This window comes from Morone saxatilis, unplaced genomic scaffold (assembly GCF_004916995.1).
Source record: "Morone saxatilis isolate NCDOM2014 unplaced genomic scaffold, NCSU_SB_2.0 Contig16, whole genome shotgun sequence".
Lineage (NCBI taxonomy): Eukaryota > Metazoa > Chordata > Actinopteri > Moronidae > Morone > Morone saxatilis.
The window spans coordinates 9333650-9356270 of NW_023339718.1; the positions used below are offsets into that span (position 1 = coordinate 9333650).

The 22621-nt window shown below is 39.3% G+C and overlaps 2 protein-coding genes across 6 annotated transcripts in view; one reads left to right on the top strand and one right to left on the bottom strand.

Moving 5' to 3' along the window:
• clip1a (CAP-GLY domain containing linker protein 1a) overlaps positions 1 to 14778 on the top strand; it is a 21696-nt gene extending 6918 nt beyond the window's left edge. For 2 of the 5 annotated variants that reach the window (XM_035658577.1, XM_035658576.1), the window contains exons 8-26: positions 358 to 462; positions 1761 to 2669; positions 2864 to 2980; positions 3135 to 3192; positions 3326 to 3409; positions 3549 to 3705; positions 3920 to 4085; positions 4278 to 4493; positions 5474 to 7927; positions 8704 to 8841; positions 8935 to 9041; positions 9123 to 9243; positions 9372 to 9424; positions 10478 to 10595; positions 10987 to 11137; positions 12157 to 12209; positions 12869 to 12874; positions 13431 to 13558; positions 13677 to 14778. In XM_035658577.1, the coding sequence (XP_035514470.1) occupies positions 358 to 462; positions 1761 to 2669; positions 2864 to 2980; positions 3135 to 3192; positions 3326 to 3409; positions 3549 to 3705; positions 3920 to 4085; positions 4278 to 4493; positions 5474 to 7927; positions 8704 to 8841; positions 8935 to 9041; positions 9123 to 9243; positions 9372 to 9424; positions 10478 to 10595; positions 10987 to 11137; positions 12157 to 12209; positions 12869 to 12874; positions 13431 to 13558; positions 13677 to 13905 (5370 nt within the window). In that variant the 3' untranslated portion in view covers positions 13906 to 14778. The remainder of the gene's footprint in view (positions 1 to 357; positions 463 to 1760; positions 2670 to 2863; positions 2981 to 3134; positions 3193 to 3325; positions 3410 to 3548; positions 3706 to 3919; positions 4086 to 4277; positions 4494 to 5473; positions 7928 to 8703; positions 8842 to 8934; positions 9042 to 9122; positions 9244 to 9371; positions 9425 to 10477; positions 10596 to 10986; positions 11138 to 12156; positions 12210 to 12868; positions 12875 to 13430; positions 13559 to 13676) is intronic. The other 3 variants (XM_035658579.1, XM_035658580.1, XM_035658578.1) reach the window with 3 other exon arrangements.
• Positions 14779 to 15327: 549 nt separating this feature from the next.
• LOC118325508 (leucine-rich repeat-containing protein 43-like) lies at positions 15328 to 22621 on the bottom strand. Its single transcript, XM_035658216.1, has 12 exons — positions 22452 to 22621; positions 22093 to 22305; positions 21078 to 21188; positions 20690 to 20829; positions 19275 to 19513; positions 18957 to 19120; positions 18218 to 18377; positions 17639 to 17778; positions 17467 to 17556; positions 16039 to 16257; positions 15715 to 15817; positions 15328 to 15512 (listed from the first exon to the last, which is right to left on the bottom strand). Exons 1-12 carry the CDS (start codon positions 22536 to 22538, stop codon positions 15328 to 15330), a joined length of 1851 nt encoding a protein of 616 aa, XP_035514109.1. The 5' UTR covers positions 22539 to 22621.

Consider the following 22621-nt stretch of genomic DNA (forward strand, 5'->3'; position numbering starts at 1 on the left):
TCTTCTTCACCCTTCAGAGGAATCCCTGTCTGAATTAGTCTCCTTCAAGTACGACAAACAAGCCAATAGAGGAAATATAAAATTATCTGAGGATACTTTATATAGAGAGTCAGAATGAGATGATTGAAATAATTAACTCCTGATATTCCTCAGAGCAGAATGAGGGAATAACAATCTCTTCCTTTGTTCACGACCAACTGATGTAATTGAAATGCTGGAAACCATCAGTGCTTTTCCTACTTACTGGCCTTCTCCTTAAAGTCTTGTCTTCTCTCTGTTCGTGGCACAAAGCTGGCATGTCAGTGTTGCATTGGTGTTTGTTCTCCTTCTCCTCTTCCTGCTCTCTCTTACTAACAGACGCAGACCAGACTGGAGCATGCCCACATTAAGGAGCTTGAACAGAGCCTGCTCTTTGAAAAGACCAAAGCTGAGAAACTCCAAAGAGAGTTAGAAGACACTAGGGTAATGAATTCTGCTCTGCAGTGTGCTGCGTTGGAAAAGAGGGCCTGGGCCGGGGATAGTGGCCAATAATTTGCAAGTGGTACCGAGAGGTGCCAAACAGCAACCCGAGCTTTGCTTTGTATGGGCTTGTGGTAAATGAACCCCACAAATGCATTTTTTGAGCTTCGCCTAAGAAACACCCCTGCTTTTATAACAAACAAATTAAATCAAATAATAAACTAATATATATATATATTAGGTTTATTTAAATGCTCAAATCAGTCCATCCTGCGTGACGTTAGATTTGCAAATTCAGCATCCTAATTTGTGGCAGATTCATTCGTTGGCTATTTTGGAAATATTAACTTTCCCTCACATTTAAATAGATCCACACAAAATTCCATTATGTTACAAAATTTCTGTTATAACTCCAAAAAAATAACCACGTGCATCTTTCAGCTGTCTTGGGTGACAGCTCTTTTACTATTTTCTAATAAGTTACCCAACTTGAACTCACTCTTGCTTTACTAGAATCACTGCTTAACCAGACAGACAAACTTCTCCCTGTCCCAGCTAATCATTTTCCCAGTTATCCTATGTTCTACTTCCCAAGTCCTTCCCAGCATCCATTTGTCCTGCTTATTTGGTGTCTCTGCGTTTTGCTAGTCAAAAATCCGCTGCACCTCCCAGACTATGCATCCTCGTGTTCCCCTAGGGTATTATAGATATAAGAGGTATCAGCAAAAATATAGTCCTATAGTTTTTTGAGGATGCGGCTCATAGTTTCTACAAGTTGTTTTGAGTTATTTTATTAAGAAGATTTTGATTAAATTATTCATCTGTATTAACCAAGTCATTAAATATTAAATTGAAACTGCAAATAGAGATGCATGTTTGAGAACATTAGAATAAACATAGCTGGATTTACATACAAAGAATGGAACATGTCAATGTTTTTCTTAGTTCATACCTCTCCTAAATCATGGCATGAATTATTTAAATTTTTTAGTTTAATGGATAGTGGAACATGTCTACACACTGCTATAGCGCCATACATGCTTTCAGTGTTCACTTCCATTATTTGGACCATACCCTTTATAGCCCCAAGAGGTCAGTATAACATCTTGTTTTTGGGATCAAAAAGCAAGCCTACTTTTTACTATTACCAAGTGCTTTGCTATTCATTATGGCAGTTACCAATTAGTTTTTCATTTGTTCAGTAACTGTATAGTATGATAAGTCCCTAACTCACTTTTGTTAGTACAGTGGGTCAATATGTTTTGGACACATTTTTAAATTTAAGATTTCTGCTTTTAAAGGTTGCTACTGTGTCAGAAAGATCCCGTATTATGGAGCTTGAGAGGGACCTTTCACTGCGAACAAGAGAGGTAGCTGACCTGAAGCTACGTCTTGGGACCCAGCCGGGCTCTGAGGACTCAAACTCTACTCTTTCTCCCCTTCTCGAAGAGATAAATTCTCTGAGGGATCAGTTGGCTTCCCAAGAAACTAAACAACAAGAAGAGCTAGCGAAATATAAGGAGAAGCTAGAATCTCAAGAAAAGAGCCACAGTGAGGCAGTTGCACAGCTTCAGACTACATCTGTAAGGCTTTCTGGTGACAACGAGCAGATGCAGATGCGCTTAAGCCAGGCTGAGAAAGAGAACGCCGACATTATTGAACTTTGGCGTTCCAAGTTGGAGTCTGCCGTCGTCTCTCACCAGCAAGCCATGGAGGAGCTGAAAGTGTCGTTCAGCAAAGGTGCAGGCGCACAGACAGAAGAACTTGTAGAAACCAAAAGTACACTAGAAAGGCTGAAATTGGAGCACAAGTTTGCTCTAGAGGATGCTGAAGCCAAACGTGAAGCTGACGCCACAATTTGGACTCGGGAGGTGCAGGGCCTGAAGGCACAGCTGTTGTCTTTGACTGATGACAAGGAGCGACTGGAGGAGTTGCTACGGTCCAGTGTTGAAAAGACAGAGGAGCAGCACCTTGTGGAGATGGAGGATGTTCTTGGAAAGCTTCATGCTGCTGAACTTAGGGTAAAGGAGCTTGAGGAGAAAGAAGCAATGTTGGCGCAACAGGCCCAAGATACGGTCAGAGAAACCAAAGAGCAGATGGCAGAAATGGTGGCTCTCCGCAGCCAAGTAGCACAAGGTAACCAGGAGATTGAAACCCTGAAGAGTCAATTAGAGGTGGTTCAGAGCCAAGGAAACAACCAAGGGGCCAAGGTGGGTTCTTATTCACCTTCTGCCTCTTTAAATACTTCCTTTTCAGTGTGTCTCATGTTTTAGTGAGGCGGTGTCATTATTTCTTCTGTAAGGTTAGTATGGCATCGTTAGACAATGATTGTTTTGTTTTAATATTTCTTTTCTGTTTGTTTCTGCTCTTCTGTCCCCTGTATTTTCTACTTGACGTGCTATAGGTTAGTGAATTGAGCTCTCAGTTGGAGGGCAGGCAGCAGGAAGTCCTCTCTTTACAGGGGCGTCTGACCACTGTACAGCAGGAGAAGGACACCCTGGAACAGGAGCTTGGAGGCCTGGTGAGGATTATGCCTTAATTCTGGATGTAGATAATAGTACCTTTTTGCATTAGACACATTAAAATCTTAAACAACACTCCTAAAATATTGACTTGTACTTTTTTCTATTGCAATCATATACAGAAATTTGATGCAAAATTATTTCTCCCCACAGAAACAAAAATTGTCTGAAAGCACAGAGGAGCAGACAAAATCAGTAAAAACTATGCAAGGTAAATTAAATAAGCATTTATTCTTCGTTCAGTTTTTCCTGCCACCTTTTTTACCCGTCATCTGCTACTGGTCGGCCTTCTTCAGTTTACAAAGTCTTTTAGCATCTAAAATGTAAATGTTTTATTTTTACAGAAACACTTGAGAAGCTCAGTAAGAAGGAAGAGCAGTGCACATCCCTGACCACAGAATCAGAGTCTCTAAGAAGTCAACTTGCTGGTGAGAATATTTGAAATGCATTCTTTTGTGTTAAATGTTTTCTAAGTAGTTTGCATTATTGTGTGTGTTATGTTTTCCCCCTTTATCATTGAATAATAACCGTAAAACCTATAAACAAACTCGTCTTGGATTCACTCAGGGCTGGAGAGGAAGCTGAAGGCTGCAGATGAGAAGCTTGAGCAGCTTTCAAAAGACAAAAGCAAGCTGGAAAATGATATTTCAGACATGATGACGGCATCTGGTGATAGTTCAGTACAGCTGACCAAAATGAATGAAGACCTCATACAGAAAGAAAGGTACCATGCTTTATTGTTCCCTGCTCCTATATCACTCCATTACTCCACAAATTGTACCAATCATGTCACAATATGATTCTTATTTCCCGATGTTATGTTAAAATCAAATATGCAAATCTTATTTTATTCTGTGCTTTACTTACTTTATTTTTTAGTTATCTAACCTGTCACTGAACATCCTCTCAAACATCCTCTTTTTCTTGTCATCATTAAGGAGGCTCGAGGAGTTACAGAGCCAACTAGCAGAGGAGAAGGAGAAGGCGGCACACTTGAATGAACAACTGCAGCAGGAACAGTCCCGTAAAGAGCAGGAGCTGAAAGAGACCAGAGATAAACACCAGTCTCAAATAAGTAGCCTTCAGGAGAAGATTGCTAACTTGGTTAGTATTGTAGGGCAGTCACAAAAAATTATTTGTGTTTAAAAAATTATATTTCAGATAAAGACAGAAATAATTTTATAGACATTACAGTTTATAGTATCTTCTACCTGTTTCCTTCAGTCACTGGTTGCTTCAAAAAATACATTATTTTAATATGATTTGTTATTGCCTTTCTCATTTCCTGTTTTCTAGGAGAATACTGTTAAACAGGGTGAGACCTTGGTTGAGGAGCTGAAGGCCTCACAAGAGAAATCCCTCTCTCAGGCTTCAGAGCTCCATGTGAAGGAACTTGAGGTACTGCAGAATCAAGTTGACAAGCTGAAGCAGGACCTCTCTTCCTCCAAGGACAAAACCCAGGAGTTGGACAAGTTGGTATCTGAGCTGCAGCCATACAAGGAACAGGTTCAGGTAAAAACAAACCCTCAAAAGTGTAGACACATTAGTTTAATCAACATGTTTTACATTTTCCGCAAATAACTTGATAGATAATTTGATACATCGTGAAAGGTGATGATTATTACTTTAGATGTTTGAAGACAAAGACTGAACGTGAAACCGAGCTTTACAGAAAAGTTGCAGACTACATGTGAATGTGTAATATTTATGTCTTCATTTAACATCAGTGAATGAATTAATGTTATCATCAACATTTTCATTCTTAATTACCACCATACAGATTATTTGTGATGAGTTGCTAATTTTCCTGTGATATTAAGGCTAATAACCTCTGTTTTTATATTCTTCTTAGCATGGGCTATAGGCGTGCAGGGGTCTTTTAAAGACAATTTATTGGAAAGCCAAATAAGTTGTTCACAGAAAATAGTTTTGTTATGGCTGTTTAATGGATATTGATGCTCTGGGTGGGATTCAAGTTGAGTCTGTTTAGCTGTTGAGCTAAAATTACAAATGATAATTGCTTTTCCTGTGTATCCCTGCTAGCATTGTTTATTAGCCTGACATTTCATTTAAGTAGAGCATTTTCACTTTCTAACAAAAAGTTTGGTTTTTGTGTGTATTTCTACATGATGGAAGGCATTCATTGACAACTTTGGCTTATAAATTCAAACACAATAATATACAGAAAGTACTTGAACATCATGGATCCCTATACAACTCTTTGTTTATATGCCAGTGAAAGTTGTTGGCATCAATGTAATTAATACATTTATATAAAGTAAGTAAGGGCTGAAGTGAAAATGTTCCACTTTATATTTTTCCATTGTGGTGTAAGCTGTGGTGTGTCTTTTTTGATGCTTCTATTGCTTAACCTTTCCAATTGCATATCACTTATGTGCATATCTGCTTGGTTTATTTTTGGATTCATCTTTCTTTTCCCTGTGTATATATATATTCCCCTCCTTTTTTTTCTTTCAACTTTATTTTCCCAGTGTCTTTCTGCTGAACTTGACTCCTACAAGCATGAGGTTGAACATTTGTCCAAAAAACTGGAAAAGCAGAGTCTAGATCTGGAAAATATGTGTAAGGAAAGTGAGGCTGTTAAGGCTGAGAAAGGCAAACTGGAGAAACAGCTTTCAGATGTCCAGACTAAGCTCTCTGCCCTTGAGATAAGTCACCAGGAGCTCTCAGTAAAGAATGAAGAACTGCTAATAACGAGGGATAAGCTTTCAAAAAATCAAGAGGAACTACTCAACAGTAAGCAGCGCTCAGATGAAGAAAGGATTTCATTGAACAAGGAGTTGGAGAAGCTCAGAGGTCTTCTTCAGGAAGTCCAGAATGAAAACAAAAACCTGAAGCAAGCTAAAAGTGAACACCAGGCCCATATTGATGAGCTTCAAAGACAAAATACAGAGAAGAATGACTTGCTCTTAAAGCATCAACATGACATCCAGCAAATTGAAGCTAAAAAGAAGCAACTTCTTGAGGACTATGAAAATGTCTGCAAAGAAAGAAACCAACTCGCAGACGACCTCAATGACAGCAGGTCAAAGTTCACATGTGAGAAGGACAATCTGGTTTTAGAGAGAGATTCTGCTAGAAATGCCAAAAAATCTCTTGATGCTAAGAATGCTGAGTTGCAGGCAAAACTAAAATCCTTGAACTTAGAAAAAGAAGATCTTACTATGAAGAATACCCAGCTGCAGGCCCTCACAGAAACATTGTCAAAAGAGAAGGTGGAGCTGTCCTCTGAAATCAGTGCTGCTTTGTTGGACAAAAAGAACCTTGAGACAGTAAAGGAGGAGCTCCAGAATAAGCTCAGTGGTACAAAGAAAGACTTGGAGATCTCTGTCCGTGAATGTGAAGAACTTAAAGCCTCAAAATTGAGCCTGGCCCAGATGCTGGAAGAGTTCAAGACAAGCAGTCAAGTGACTGATTCTGAGAGGCTTCACCTTCTGCAGGAGAAAGAAGACTTACTTGCAACCCAAAGAAAAGTCTGTAATGAGAAGGAAGAGCTCCTCAGAGAGATACAAGAATTAAAGGAGAAGGTCCAAGTCTCAACGGAACAACTGTCTCAGTCCAATGAGAAACTTAAAGAAGCATTATCATCTTTGGAGCAAGAGAAGCAAGCATTTCGCCTTCAGCATTCTGAAACTGAGATGGCTCTACATGCTATACGAAAAGAAAAGATGAGCCTGGATGCGGCGCTCGAGCAGCAGAAAATGGATTGTGAACGTTTGGCAGGGGAGAAGGGAGAATTGGAGGAGAAGTACACAAAAGCCATGTCTGACAAAAATACTCTGTCTCTCGAGCGGGATAAACTAGCTAGTGATTTCCGAACAACTAAGGACCAGTTGGATAGTTACTCCAAAGACAATGCTGTTTTTATTCAAGACAAGTCTCATTTAACCACAATGCTAGAGGAAACCAAACAGCAAAAAGATCAAGCTGAAGCAGAGATGACATGTTTGAAACGAGAAAAGGCTGACCTACAAAATGAACTACAAAAACACAAGTCTGATATTGAAGTTCTAGAAAAGAGCAAAACTGAGCTTGTTCAAGAGCATACTAAACTAAAAAATGATTTTGAGAAGGGTAATGTAGAATTTGTTCAACAGATTGATAACCTTACAAGAGATTGTCAGCGTCTGCAATCGTTGCAGACTGAGGCTGATAATAAATTGCAGTCCTTGCAGAAAGAGAAACAGGAGTTGCTTCTGGAGATCCAGGAGTTAAAATGTCAGACAACATCAGTGTCAGAGGCCAAGCACCTTCTTGAGACCCAGCTACAGGCTGAATCCAGCGAACGGAATAAAGTGATATCCGACAAGGACGGTCTTTCCAAACAAATTGAGGAGCTGCAGAAAGCGTTGTCCAAAGTTACACAAGAAAACGAAGAGCTTTCTTCCAATCTTAAGAATGTTGATGAGCAAAATAAGTCTTCTATGGTGGATATGGATGCGTTGAAAGCACAATTGAAGCGGCAAGAACAAGAAACTAGTCGGTTGACTGAAGATAAAGAACAGCTATTATCTAAGCGTGAAGAGATGGAAAAACAGATGACCTCCCTTACCACAGAGAAAGAGGACCTTTTGGCTGGACAGTGTAAATTGGAGCAGGACCTTTCTTCTCTCCGCACAAGCCAAGAAAACTGGCTCGCAGAACGATCAAGACTCCTAGGAGAGGTAGAGAAGTTGCACCTTAGACAGAAACAACTCGAGGTTGATATCAAGGGCCTACAGACTGAACAAGAACTTCTAGAAAAGCAATACAAGAATGCTGTTGAGGAGGTGTCGGCTTCTGTCGTTATGAAAGAAGAGAGTTCCTCCAGCATCTCAAATCTAACGGCTCAGAAGGATGCCCTGCAGGTGGAGAGAGATGAAGCTACCCAGCAAGTCAGGCAGCTCGAGTGCCAACTAAAAAATGCCATTTCTAAGCAGCTTGAGGTATTCGTCCTCCAGTAGTAATCACTGACACGTACCTTAGAATGGCTGGGGCTATGTCACCTAATCACTGCATGCTTGCTGGTTTGTTTCCCTTTCCCCTGTCCTTTTATTTTCGTGTCTAACTTTCATCTTCCATTTACTAACCGCTATTTATTACCCTTAGTTCCCAGCCTTTGCCTGTGGGCTTATAGCGTGATCTAACACAAGTTCTTCTGGGTATGAATATGTAGGTGTAAAGTAATCTTTATCACACACACACACACACCATCTAATGGTGTTTCATCTTTTATTTGATACATAGTTGATGTTAATAGACTTACTTAAAAAGGAGTGGAGATTTCTTGACACACATTTACGTCACACAACATGATTATATCCCCGATAATCTCTAATGTGTTGTCAGTATCCGTTCTGAGGCCACAGGTTGTAGATTATTGTAGAGTATATACTCATTTTTTCTCTCCTTAGTGTAATTGTATCTGTGTATTTATGTTATTAATTCTCAACCAGAATGCACTTGAAAATTGCATCGAACTGATATTTGGATAATTGATTCTAAATCAGTCATTGAGGTTGCATTAAGCATGCAGTTAATTTGTTGAATAACAAAATGAGAGAATTGGTTGAAGTCAATCGATGCATTATGAATAGCTCCATCAAATGACCCGCACAATTCTTATTTTGGTTGGTGGCTGGTTAAAGTCAATAAGCGTTGATGTCAACTTTTGATTTGAAACCGTTGTTCTTAGCAAATATCCTGCTCATGCATCATTTAGGCTACAGAGGCCTCTGGCAAGACTGCTGAGGCTCTCGAGCAGCTGACAAAAGAGAAAGCCATTTTGATGCAGGAGAAGAACGAAGCCCGATCCTTGCTGGAAGAGCTCCAGAACTCCAAGCAGGAGGTGGAGACCCAGGTAAGAGATGGGTCTTGACAGACAAAATTGGTAATTGGCATATATGTGTCATATAGATGTGAAAATAAATATGTTTGTCGTTATTGTTTTTAGCTAAAACAATTAAGGGAAGACAAATCCAAGTACCAAGAAGAATTGAGTCTATCGAAAGAGCAGCTTTGCACAGAAACTCAGAGGGCTAAGAGTCTGTGTCAGGAAATGTGAGTATATCCTTCATTTTGGCTGCTGTTATAATATGTTGTCTATGTGGGTTGATGATTTTAACTCTTGTATTTAATCAGTGAGGAGCTTAAAGAAGCAGTTTCTGTGAAGACGCAGTCCCTGCAGATGTTGCAAGATGAGAACAACAAGCTAACTCAGGAGCTTGATAACAACCACAAAGGCCAGAGTGATATTGTGAAGGTGCGACAATTCACATCTTTATTTAAACACTGAATCTGACATAAACCTACAAGCATCAGAACATTTTGTGTTTCAGCTATTGATCTGCTGACCATGATTGGATTTGAACTGTTTTCCTTTTTTCCTAGCTCAAGGATGAGCACTCAAAACTCAAAAAGCAGCTGAAAGAGTTTAAGCAAAGGTAAGAGAATAAACTATCATTTTGTGATTCAGGCAGTTTCTCACATCTCTGCAAATTCACCAATAATTTAAGGCATGCTCCCTAAATAAGCACACATGCTTTTACCTGTGTGACACTTGCTGACATGCAGTGCATTTGTAATTACATGGATGGTATGTCATGCTGCTCTTTTCCTTCAAAGCCTGCCAAACAATGCTTTCAGGTACTTTACACCTTTAAAATGATGTGATGTCAATCATCTCCATGTAATAGTACAAGTGTGTTAACCACATAATGATGAACAGATAATTAGGAACAAAGTACGGTCACATTAGGCTTCTGCTCGATGAAATGTTACCACATTCGGCCCCAAAAAAGGATGTGATATCATGTTTGTGATGCAGATAAATAAGTCTTGATAAGAGCAATCACAAAGTGTATGAGAGCGACGCTACAGTTTGTACTCTGGTTGTGTGATAGTGTACTAAGAATGGTGAAGAAACTAAAGAAGAAGCTAAAATACTAACAGCAGTGTGCCTGTGCAGACCAGGCACATCCGCTCAGTCAAAGCTACATAAAGATGCACTGTGACCAGAAAATGCACACTTAAATTGTTCAGTCATGCAGAATTCAATAGAAGGGAATGGGAAACAGTATTTGTAGGACTGAAATGTAATGCGACCATACATTAAGGCAATGCACAACACATCCTATGTACATATTATTTATCTGACAGCCCCATCCCACCTGTTTTAGATCTGCTTTCACTTCTGATTTTCCATGTTTTATTGGTTTCTTTTTGCAGTCAACATGATATATACATGATATAATATTACAATAATATATTATAAACAAATATTTTTACTGTCAGAGAAGAAATGGCTCTTAATTTTCTGTTTGTCTCCTCAAATTTGTGAAACGTCCGTAGTGGCCCCAAACCTCCGGTAAATAGTTTGAATTCCAAAGTTGGACATCTGCTGAGAACTGATGTGGTAAATTGGGGCCATTTATTCTTTGTCTGGAGTGATTGTGTACTGTACCTCAGAGATTTATTTGGTGTTGTGTATTTGACAGTGAGAGCACCTTGAAGGAGCAGTTTGACAAGGAGAAGGCGACCCTCCAACAGTCCGTCCATAAAAACAGTGCCTTAATTTCAGAAAAGGACCAGCAGGTGGAAACCATGAGGAACGAGGTGAGGAGCTATTGCATGATGATACGCCCTCATTGTCTTATTGACAGAACTGTTGAGCTTGCACAAAATTAATTTATGCAAGTCGAGATATGAGTCACTTTCATTTTGAATGTGCATGCAAAGGATCCTACAACCTTCCTAACCGGAAAATGCGTCTGTGAGCAAGTAAGCCCTGTGAAAACCTAGTGACACATTTCTTCAAAGGACTGTGTACTCGCACTCAACTTGTAAATTGAAAAACAGCTTGAATTGTATTTGTGCTTGCATTAGTGTTAATGAACATGTCATTGAGTGATTTTACTCATTGTCATAACATTATTTTTATAGAGCAAAGAGTAATATTTGGTATTTTCATTCCAGTATTGAATAGCATGGGTTGTTTTCTTCACAGCTGGCTGTACTACGTGGGGAAAGTGCCTCAGTTAAGACACTGCAGGGTACAATTCAGGCCTTGGAGCAGGACAAGGCTTATCTACAGGAGCGTATTCAGAGACTGGAGAAGGATCTGACTGCAGGGCCTGACACCATTAACACGTTCTCAGGTAACAGTGGGCTTAACTCCAGACCAGAGTTCATATTTCTGGTATCACTAAGATCAGTTCTCAGTGAGGTGACCTCAAAAAGAAGGAAAGATTACGTTGTGTACTCTGGTGCTGCCCACAAAAAGTCGATTCACGCCATCAGTCGAGAGAGACACCAAAGCGACGTGCAAAGTCGGTCAGTTGTGAGTCAAATATCTGCACTTTCGTTTTTTAGCTGCGTCATTGTACACAGAGTGACACCACATCAGACTGTAAACTTTACAGAGTGTCAAAATGACCATAAAACTCACTGTGATGGAAACGGGGTCTACACCCCAGTTAAACCACTTTCAAACAGCGGGACGACCTCCTCTACTGCTGTCCAATATGAATAGCAGCTGACAGCGCCGCATTGTGCGCTGAGACTTTATAACTGAACTACAAGCAGGACGCACGCTTACTTTATTTAACTGTGGAAATCTGATATTATAGTCACAGATGATGAAGAAATGCGTTAAAGGGACACTTCACCCATTTGCATTAAGCTTCGTATCGTCATATTTTTGAATGGTCGTGCACCATTCCCGTCATTTTCCCCTGAGACGGGAGAAATGGGATTTCAGTGTTGCACTTCCTGCTTCCAATGATGTAAAAATCGTCATTTTGCATCACTGGAAGCAGGAAGTCTCATATCTTTTGTAGAGGGAGTGAGACTACAAAAACTCTTTTCTCGGTCAAATAGGCAACCAAATTCAAAATTTATGTTACATTCGACTACATATATAACCCACTTTCAATAACGACTAATGTTTGCCAACGGGTGAGAGTGCTTCTTTAAGGTTAGATTAAACGAGGCTCATGTAGCAGCATTTCCATGATATGGGCGTTTAGTGTGCCACTGAACTGGGGAAAAAAAGAACAAATACTCCAATCTTTGTGTTGAACAGCCAAATCTGATCTGACTGACAGAATTCGGAGTTGGGTTCAGCTCTAGTCTACTACTGGATTTTACTTAATGTTGTACCTGATGTTGTTTTCAGGTGATGCAGTTTTGGATCAACTAAGGGAGGATAAGCAGACGGCAGAGAGTCAGGTATGTTTTATCTTTCCTCTCATCCTAAATAATCCTAATCTGGATAGGTTGAGAGTTCTTGCCTCTCATACCTTCGGTGTAAAGATGCTTCCCTACCCTGGCCCATAGAGTCTTCTGGTTTGACAATAACTCGGTCTAATTTACATTTTCATCATATTGGGGCAGTTGTAGGGAAACATTCTTACTGAATGCTGTTTGTGAAATGACTGTGCTGCTTACTCAGACATTTACTAACAAATACTTCTGATGTCGCAGTAGATTCAGAATTTTACAGTTTAACTGTTGACTCACGTAGCTGTTACAGTATAATGTTTTACAGAGGCGAAATGGGTTTACAAGCATATCTAGCTTGTGACATCATCTCCGCTCTTACAGGGGTAATAGACATGACTTGATATCTCAGGTTTTTTTGGAGCATATCACCCACAGTGGTGGGATGATGCCGTGTCATCATTCTCAGAACCTCCAGCCTCTGTTTATTCTGAAACGTTATACTGTATTATCTGTGTCAGTGATGATTTGAATGTGTTGCCTGGCAGTAAGTAGGTCGTATTTTGAATTTAAATTTTTTATTTATTTTTTTCCTTCTCCTCTCCTTTAAATCCCAATTCCTCTTCTCTGCCCTGTCTCTGATGTTGGCAATGCTACACCACCATCAGGCAGCGGTTTGTTAATGTTTTTCATCAGCTTCACTTGTGCATGTTTTTCTGTCACTGTCACTGTGGCTCTCATGTTTCGTCACATTATAGTTGGTGTCAAACTGTCTTCCAAAGACAAATCAAGCTTGATTTCTCAATACCTTTCGCACTCATTAAGCTCTCTGTTAAAATTCCTCGGTAAAATTGCAGTTAATCTTAGATGCTTATCAGATATCAGATCTGTTCAGGATTACTTTTACTAAGTAAGACACACGTCATAAGTGGGTATTTTACTGACTTTCCAAGCTTCGATTTTTCTTTGGCTAGCAACTCACAGTGGTCATTCATCGACATTATCAAGATTGAGTTAATTATTTGGGGGGATAAGGCTAGGTTACTAATATACTACCTATAGTCCAATAGGATTAAGGCAAAGTCTTGGCACTTTATATAATCAATGAGCCTCACAGGGAGACCCTATATCATTTTAAAAAAAAAAATATTATGTAAGAAAATGTGTTACTGGATAATAACCATTAACCAGCAGCAGCACTGAAGCTAATGCTGTGTGTCTCCTTCACAGATTGAGTTCCTGAATTCAGTCATTGTTGACCTCCAGAGGAAGAATGGGGAACTTAAGGACAAATTGGAGAAAATGGCTGCTGCTGCCCTCAATGGGAATAATCCAAGTGAGCTGGATAACTACGATAGGTGAGTCCCATTATAGCAGACCTTCTCAGACTTCCTCTAAAATAATGCCAGCTGTGTGGCAGTTTTTCTCACCACCGGACAGTCATTTACACATGGAGCCGCTTTCTTCTCTCTGCAGCCATGACAAAGAACCTGTGAAGAAGAAGGCTCCCCCAAGGCTGTTCTGTGACATCTGTGACTGCTTCGACCTCCACGACACCGAGGACTGTCCCACACAAATGCAGATGCCCGACTCCCCTCCACACACCACCTACCACGGCAGTAAGGGTGAAGAACGACCCTACTGCGACATCTGTGAGGTCTTTGGCCACTGGACCGACTCCTGTAACGACGACCAGACCTTCTGAAGCCTTTTTTTTACCCTCGTTCGCACAATCACTATATTTGCACATCATGTTAGATTATGCGGTGCTTTTGGGGTTTTGGTTTCTATGTGTGCGTTTCGTTGTGCTTGTTTTTGCCAAGCGTCTTTATTGTCCACGCCAGTCCTTAAGCGCTCTTATAGGAGAATGGTCTCCTCAGAATCTCTTTCCAAAAGTTCAGACATCCAGAAAAATAATAAACAGCAGTTAAATATTTGTATTTGTAAATGACTTGAGCGGAAACTGTTTGATATCCTGGGTTTGTGTGAGTGAGGAGATACTGTCGGTGGATGTATTGTTGTGGGAGAAGCGATGCTCTTCTTCAGATCATTTAATTTATCAATATCCTAACATTGTTTGCACAGCTTGTTCGGGGATTACAAAGATAATATAGTATCATAAAAGGTGTTTATTTGAAAGTGTAAATTACTTGATTGAAAAACAGTCAATTTTCACAAAAGATTGGTGAGCTATAGTTTATTTTTTTATGCCTGGAAATACTATGTACTCTTTAAAGGTTTGATAGTATGTGTGTCATTTTGTGAGGGGGAAACACTGGGAGAGATTTGCTTGCTCCTGCCTGGAGGGAAGCAGTTAAACCCAGTGCTGTTTGGCTTTAATTGGAACTTTTTTTATGGTCTTCATGAAGCGAACTGCAGGATGATTGGTAAGAAGTAAACAGTGAAACTTCAAGTACTCAACACTTGCTGTTAACTCTCAGTTCCAGCGACAGGGCCTTTCCAAAAAAGTTTCTTTGCATTACAAGATGATTTCTGTATGAAACAATGAAATACTTCGGCAAATGTTTTGAATATCTGTATAAAATAAATGAAATTTATGTATGAGTTAAAAATCAAACATCGCTGTTGATTCGCCGTTTCTTTGCACTGTGCTTTTATCATGTAGCTTTAATTCACTAAGACTAGGGGTAAACAGGAATCTGTGATGTCCACAGCCACAGAGCAAGCTTAAAGTAGGAAGTAATTAACACTCGTATATGAAGCCACAAAGGAAAGTTTGACAGCATGTTCACAAGCGGACCTACATGTTTGTTTAGCTTGTTGTAGTGCTCACCTTATAATTACTATGCTACTCAGTTTGTACAGGTGATATAATATCTTCCATGTGGTGGAAAAAAATGTCCCTCAAGCTGCCCAATATTATGCAACTACTATAGCTTGATAACAGTCTAAGTTCTACCTTTGAGAAGGGCAATAACTGCAGCCTACATCAAATTTAAATAAATTAAATATGCCATTAAAGTCTACGGTTTGTTTAACAAGCAGTTTTTTGACCGGTGGGTAGATCGACACATTGTTGAAGCCTGAAAACTAACCTGGCCAAGTTCAATAACTTCAGGTCAAACTGAAAATAAGCCACATTTATAATAGTAAGCTGGTTTAATGTTTAAGACAAAACAGGCTGCTTGCTTTGGGAGTTTTGGTGTAGAAGCAGTAATTGATGAGCTTCAGACGCAGACTGCCATTTCTCCAGCTCCACGCTCAACTCCACAGTCACTGGTTCCAGTTGCACAGACACAAAGTTGTCTGTAGGGACATCCATCTCGCATTCCTTCCTTCCCTTTCCTTTGCCTACAGATGACAACATCCAACAGGATTTATGAAGAAGCGGATGCTGAGTAATTCTTAATATTTTACAGTGTGCCCCTCACTTACTCATCTTCTATAATATATAATATTCACTGTCACTGGCATTTTACAGTACAGCAAAACCATTTTGAAATGAACAATCTCTCTGAGTTATCTGATGCTGTTATACAGACAATGAATGTACCTTTTGAAGATTCTGTATTCCTCTGTTTAGTATCACTGCCTCTTCTATGCTTTGATTCCTTTTCCTCCTTCTTCTTATCCTCTTTGATTTTCTTTCCTGGCCCCTAAAGTTGAGTGAAAAAAAATATCCCACATGAAGTCGGTCTCCATATCATTTGGACAACTACTAATTATTATTTTGGTAGTCCCACGTGTTGCTAGTTTTTATTTATCTTATAGTCAACATCACTCTTTTGGACAATATACATCCTTGTTTCAGTGTTCCGGTCGTGCTCTCTCAGCAAAGCGCTGGCTGTGTAAACACTTGCTTAGCATGTAAACTTGCCTTTTCAAGGGTCTGCATAGCTTCCACCTCCGACTCTGTGTGCAAAACACCGAAGTCACATAGGACATTGACCTTTTGACCTCTTTTGACGAGGCTTTGCAAGGGGACGTGGACAGAACCAAGGATTCTTCTGATGGGGGTGTCCTGGACCAGCTCTGGTAAAGATTTCTTCTTTTTGTCTTTAGACTTGTCTTTGGTGGAGCCAGACTTGATTGGAGACTGAGGACAATAAGAAAGCAGTGAAATGATGCCAAAACAGACATTTTACACCTACTCAGAGATAATGTGCAAACTTTGGTGGATTCACCTGATGACTGTTTATAACAATCCTCGCTGGCTTTATAACCATTGACACTAAAATCAAAGGGCTAGTTGGCACATCACAAATAAATGAGCGCTATCATTTATGAGCAATAAATGTTAGTGCATGTTATTGACCACATTTACCTATAAATAAGTAAAGTAAATAATTGTGGTGGTGATTGGGGCTGAACCTAATGTTTTACTTTGTACAGAAAGCATGGCCCTCCTTAGGGTTATTAATATTCTTGTTAAAGTGTCCGCTAGAAATGTTCCCACAACATTTCAGAATAATATATTATTAAATTTTAAAAAAAGAGAAAAGATCGCACCCTCCCTTTCCAACCCTGAAGGGCAGCAAAACGCTGTGTTACTGTAGAAATGTGGCAGTTCAACAGACTCCACTGAATGCAAAGTGCAGCAATATAAACTGCTCATTCTGAGGTAACAAAAACATAATGCTTCTTAAATTCAGGTGATTATAAATATAATATTATATTCAATTTCTGTCAATAGATCCTCCTAAATGTAACTTACTGGACCTTTAACATCTTAAAGTAACTTGATTTGTTTTAAATAAAATGCACCACCAATCCACACATTAATAAAACCACAATACACTGACAGAATTGTCCTGTTTTTGTCAATTTATGTTACTGTTAATATAATATTGCAAAGGAAGGCTCAAATAGAATATAAATGTAAGATGAGAGAAAATAGAAGACCCTGGATATTGGTCAGCCTAAGACTTTGTAAAATAATAAACTATAATGTAACTAAAAATAATTAATTATGCTATTGCTTTTGGATTGATGATGTGGATAATACTGAGAGAAAGTATATAAAAGAAACACCCATTATGAATTACAATGAACTACACTCTGACATGTAGCCACGGTATAATGAGATTAGAAACAGCTAACGTGGTTTGAATGATAAGCAGGAGCTAAAATAACATGGTAGGTTAGTTTTAGCATATCAGTTGGCTTTCCTGTGAGCTGGGAATGAACAATACAGAATTCCCTAGATTGTTAACTCAACAGATCCAGCCAACTCATGGGTGGGCCACCAGCTGACTAATGCGAGGGGTGTCAACAGATTTATTAGGAATTCAATGTTCAAAGTCACCTCCTTCCCTTTAGCGCCTTTCTTTTCTTTTCCAGTCTGGCTGGGTTTGGCCACTGTGATGTCTTCAGAAACTGCAGGCCACGATAAGACCTAAAATGTCAAAAGACAGAATTAGAGTCATTATACATTTTCCATGTAAATGTTTGCCCCCCTCAAATCTCATTGTCTGTACCTTTTCCTCCTCTATACTAAGGTAAAGTCCTTGATTGAGAAATCTCTTTAAGCCTCTCAGATCTCTAACAATGTATGTTTGTGTGTCACTGACGTCCATGGACCCAGACCATGTCAGCTTTGATGTGCAATGTCTTGACACTGTAGAAAAGGAAATTTCACAAGTCAAAGTTGGACGCACAGCAGGTACTACATGTTCCAAAACAAAGATGCAAGCCAGTTTTTGGTAAGTCAGAGACACATAGTTGAGAAAAAGAACATATACAAGGAACCTGATAATGGTTGATAAATCATCAGCCATCCAGTTTCAGGGTGTTTACAACTCTACTGACTGTTCTGACTGTATGTTTCTCTTGAACTGATAAGAAAAATAAATCCCAGTTATACAGGATACATTACTAAGTTTAAAAAATCCAAACATGAAGCTGACATATTTTCCAAACTCCTTCAGATCACTGCGCTGAATGTCAGCGGTTTATCTTTCTTATCTTTCTGTATGAAAAACTGCTTCAGCTCTACGGATGTCCCTCTTCCTGTAGGCCTAAAACCTGCGCAGGTTAAATGCTTTTAGTGTTATTACCATGTGCAGTATCACGGCAGGTGTCCTCAGTACACATCAAGTCACGTATGTGAAGTTTGGAGGTTTCTTTCTTGTTTGATTGTAAGTCAGCATCACTGGAGCCGCCATCTGTCACGTGTGTTATGGCTGCGGCATCAAATTTAGACTCACTTTCCAATTTCTGTGAACATCACCACCAAAAAAAAGAGAGATTCCACAGAGATTGATTGTTTTAAGATAACCTTACAAAATCAAGCACATATAAAAACGTTGTCAATGTGAAATTCCCCATGTGACAAATTACAGTTTGACTATTTTCCAAAAATTGCCCCTTTTTGTTTCCTTGCTGTGGTGTGGTGGTAGGAATGTATGACAAAAAGGTAATTTTATACTAAAAGGACTAACTTTAGAAAATACACACTTGTTCTCGCTAACTCAGACTGCTGAAACCACATACTGTATAGTATAGAGCAACAGTTACAGCAACAAATGACTTAAAATGTACATTTTGGGCATGTGGGTGAAAAATTTTTTTATTATTTTTTAGATTCTTACATGTAAAATAAATATTATCAAACATGTATGAATTATCATTGTCAACTAAAAACTGTCATATGATACAATGTACAGAAATCCCATTTGAAATCCAAAATTATACCAAAAACACATTTGCTTTGAAGGCAGTTTTCCCACGTGATGTTCTGTACAGTGTTACATTTAGAGATGTAAACAGACTGAAAGTGTGGCAGTGTTACATCACCAGGTTTACGGGTGTTTGACGACTAAGGAACTCGTATGTGATAAAATAGCTGTAGGTGACAACAGGGAAGTCCGGAGTGTTTTCATCAGCACTCAATAACGGGTCTGGGATTCCTCTCATCCTTCCAATGCTCACTGTGGCGGATGCCCGGTCCACTATTAGATCTGTACAGAAGATTTTTAATATTTTAATATTATAAACTACTACCAGGCTGTCTAAATTAAACAACAGAGCTGCATACTTCAAATTAAAGAGAAACAAGAGCCCATGTTCAGAGGATTCAGACATACTAACTGACAGCACTATCCACAGTCTCACCACTCATCTTGGCCATGCCCCTGAAACAATGTCTTTCCTCAGGGGAGATCCATGAGGCGTCCAGGCAAGAGAGCTGTGGCAGACTGTCCACGGTGAAGCCCGGGTAGCAGCACGCAAGAATGAAGGGGTTACCCTCCAGCACCAGCGTCCTGAGACAGGGGAGCGTGCTCAAGGCGTTCAGCAGGGCCTGCTGGTCCTGAAACTCACAGTCACTCAGGTCCAGACACACCAGCAGCGGCCTGAGATCAGTGACAGTCATTTTTCCTTTTTATTCACAAATAAAACTTGTAACACCGATTGCATAGCAAAAATGAAACAGATAAAGCCGCTTTTAAATAATTTTCTATTATATGCAGATGGACATTAATTATTTCAAGGGCCATCAATTTATTATTAAATTTAAATACTGAGATAGCTTGACTTCCCTTATTATGGCACAAGCTCCAAAAGTGCTGGATATTACACTTTCCATAATCCAACTTGCATGTTTTTTTAGACCCCATACACCCTAAATGCTAAATTAATGACACACACACAAACCGTCTGCTTTCAAGCCAGACGCCTGTTAACAGAAGCACAGACATACTGAGTTCATGCGTCCAAATGGCCATTCCAAACCCGGATTTGGTCAAATATTTAAATTAATTTGGATTATTTTCCATGTTTTATTCATTGAAGTGGTTAAATGTTTTATGTGATTTGTTTTAAATATTCATTTAATTCAATTTCAATTCAATTCAATTTATTTTTATTTGTATAGTGCCAAATCATACAAACAGTTTTCTCAGGAACTTTTCAAATAGAGCAGGTCTAGACTGTACTCCTTATAAAATTATTTACAGAGACCCAACAGTTCCCACCATGAGCAACATGAAGATCTTAAAGCGGTGTAAAACTCCTCGTGATGAGTAAGTATTTTAAGATACTTAAGTATTTAAAGATATTTACAATTCTGTTTAACTGATGATAAAGAAGGAAAGCTTAAGAAAGTAATTTCCCCTGTGGCTTACTAATACAACAACCACATCAGATTTCAGGAGCTGATCTTGAGAGTGGTTCAATGAATTTACTTCCTGAAACAACTTATTTTCTAGGTCTAATGGTGCCTTCCAGCTTTGACAGAAACCTTTACTAAACTGTGATATCAGCTGACAAAATGGAAAAGTTTTTTTTGTTCCTCACATTGAAACCATAGTTAAAATATGTAGTTCTTTTAGGTGGGATCAAAAGATTTTCTACCTCACAGCCTCAACTGCAGTCATCAGTGTGTGAATACTTTGTCTTACCTTACAAACAATGAAAAAATACACACTACTACTTGAGTTTTTGACCTGGTTTTGGTTTACCTCTTTATAAACCAGTCGACTTCCTGTGTGTACATGTGCGTGTTTGGGTGTGTTTGTGTGTGAACAAACCAGTGTCTTCCTGTGAGATGAGAGACGTCTTCATGGGTACGCAGGTTGTTTGAGCCGAGGCCGAGGTAGCGTAGGCGAGGAGGCGGACAGCTGGTTAGACTGTTAAGAGCAGACAACTGGTTGGCACGTAGCTCCAATATCTTTGAAAGAATCACATTTACAAACAAACAGTTAATCATCAGTACGTCACAATACGCTTTAATCTATTAGCTATAACTGTTACCAACTGGACATACTTCAGCCAGTGATGTGTTTTATGATTTATTTTGATTACTACTCTTTATGATTCAACTGTGAATCCCCAGTTTCATGGCAAACCTTAGCCAGAGGAAACTGGTCATGTAATCTGATGAACTGCAAAGGAAGCTGGTGAAGGACCGTGACTCACCTTCAAGGTGTTGGGAAGGTTTACTGCAGGGATATCTGAGATTTTGTTGGCACTCAGCACCAATTCCTCCAGCTTTGAGAACTTTAACAGGCCGTTGTCAATGACTGATACCTGAACACAACATAGTGGGAATGTAAAGATACCCTGTGACACCAATATGTGAAGATTCAAACAAGTGAAAAACAAATTGTGATACTGCATCAGAGAGCACAGTTTATACCCTACTTTAGTAATAATTATTTAAGTTGATAAAGAAGATATAAGAGGAAATATATTTTGTAGATTTTTGTCCTAGAAATAAAAGTATTAAAAAGTAGTTTGGTTAACATCCCTCTAAACATTACGTAAGACTTTTCAAATTATGTAGTTTTCGGGGGCTTATATAGCAGATTTTTGGGTTTAGGAACATTAGTTTTTTAGGGATTATAACAAATACTGTTACTTTAGCATCCTGGGAGGATAAGTGTGGCAGAAAGCCTCCCAGCATGCACCAGGGCAACAGCTTTACAGACACCACTTTCTGTAACATTTCTGGTATTTTGGTGCTTTGTTTTTGTTCTATAGTGTCTCCACCATTCCTACAGTATGTCTGTGGTTATTCCAGCCAGTATGATATGGTCAAACTGTGAGTGTTGTCAGTTTGGTGATGACCGTCGTGAACCTTCAAATTGAAATGCAAAGGTAGTCAGTAGATTTGCTGCTGCTCAGTTCCACTACTATTGAACCATTTTGAACTGCAACTTTTAAACTTTGCTTTCCATAAGACTTTGGGGATCACTGCATCAAATCATGGAATAGGCTGACTTATAACAATGTCAGGTATTGTATATAATATATATTGATGTGAAAATATACTTTGCTTTTTCATTTCAAGTGTGTACAAAACAGGTAATGTTTATGCTCTACCAGTTTTATCATATTTTGTAAAAAGGCTTGAGGCCTGGTCAAGTGAGAACTGGTGACTGGCTTGAATCAAATGTAAAACATTTGGTGTAGGGGAAATAAAATAACTCACGCCTTTGTCCACAATGCGAAGTGTAGTAAAGTAATTATATATGAAGCCAGCGTGCAGCCGTTCAGGTGCCAGCACGGCCAGCTGTCTCAGGGCCGGAGCTTGAGGGCTCCACGATTCATCATACACCCATGGAGAGTGAGGGCAGCTCAGCAGATCCAGGAGGGCGTCTGTCTCCTCCGTCTCTGCTCCCCCTGTACCGTATCCTGTCTTTCTCTGAGAACATAATCACTGGGTTGCTTAGTATCTTATACAAAAAGTAAGCTACTATATGCTGTGATGAGATCATTTTAAACAACTAAATAGACATAAGATAATATAGAAAACACTGCGACCAACATACAGCTAAAACAAAAACTCACCCAGCTGCCGTATCCACAAGGGAAGTCATTCAGACACAGGCAGTGAATCTGCTTCTCTAACACGGCAGAAAGTGTATTTGAGCTCATGCCTCACTGTATAATGTGTGTAACGTACGAGAGAAACAGCAGCTACTGCAGGTAATGTGTGGTCAGTTAGTCTTCCAGAGACA

Excerpts from the sequence above, each read along its gene's own strand:
- LOC118325508 (XM_035658216.1), bottom strand. The coding sequence starts at position 22,538 with ATGAGCTCAAATACACTTTCTGCCGTGTTAGAGAAGCAGATTCACTGC. Across the intron at positions 22,306-22,451 it reads CTTGTGGATACGGCAGCTGG|AGAAAGACAGGATACGGTAC; the intron begins GTGAGTTTTTGT and ends TTATGTTCTCAG. Across the intron at positions 17,779-18,217 it reads CTGCCGTGATACTGCACATG|TGTCAAGACATTGCACATCA; the intron begins GTAATAACACTA and ends CCTTTTCTACAG.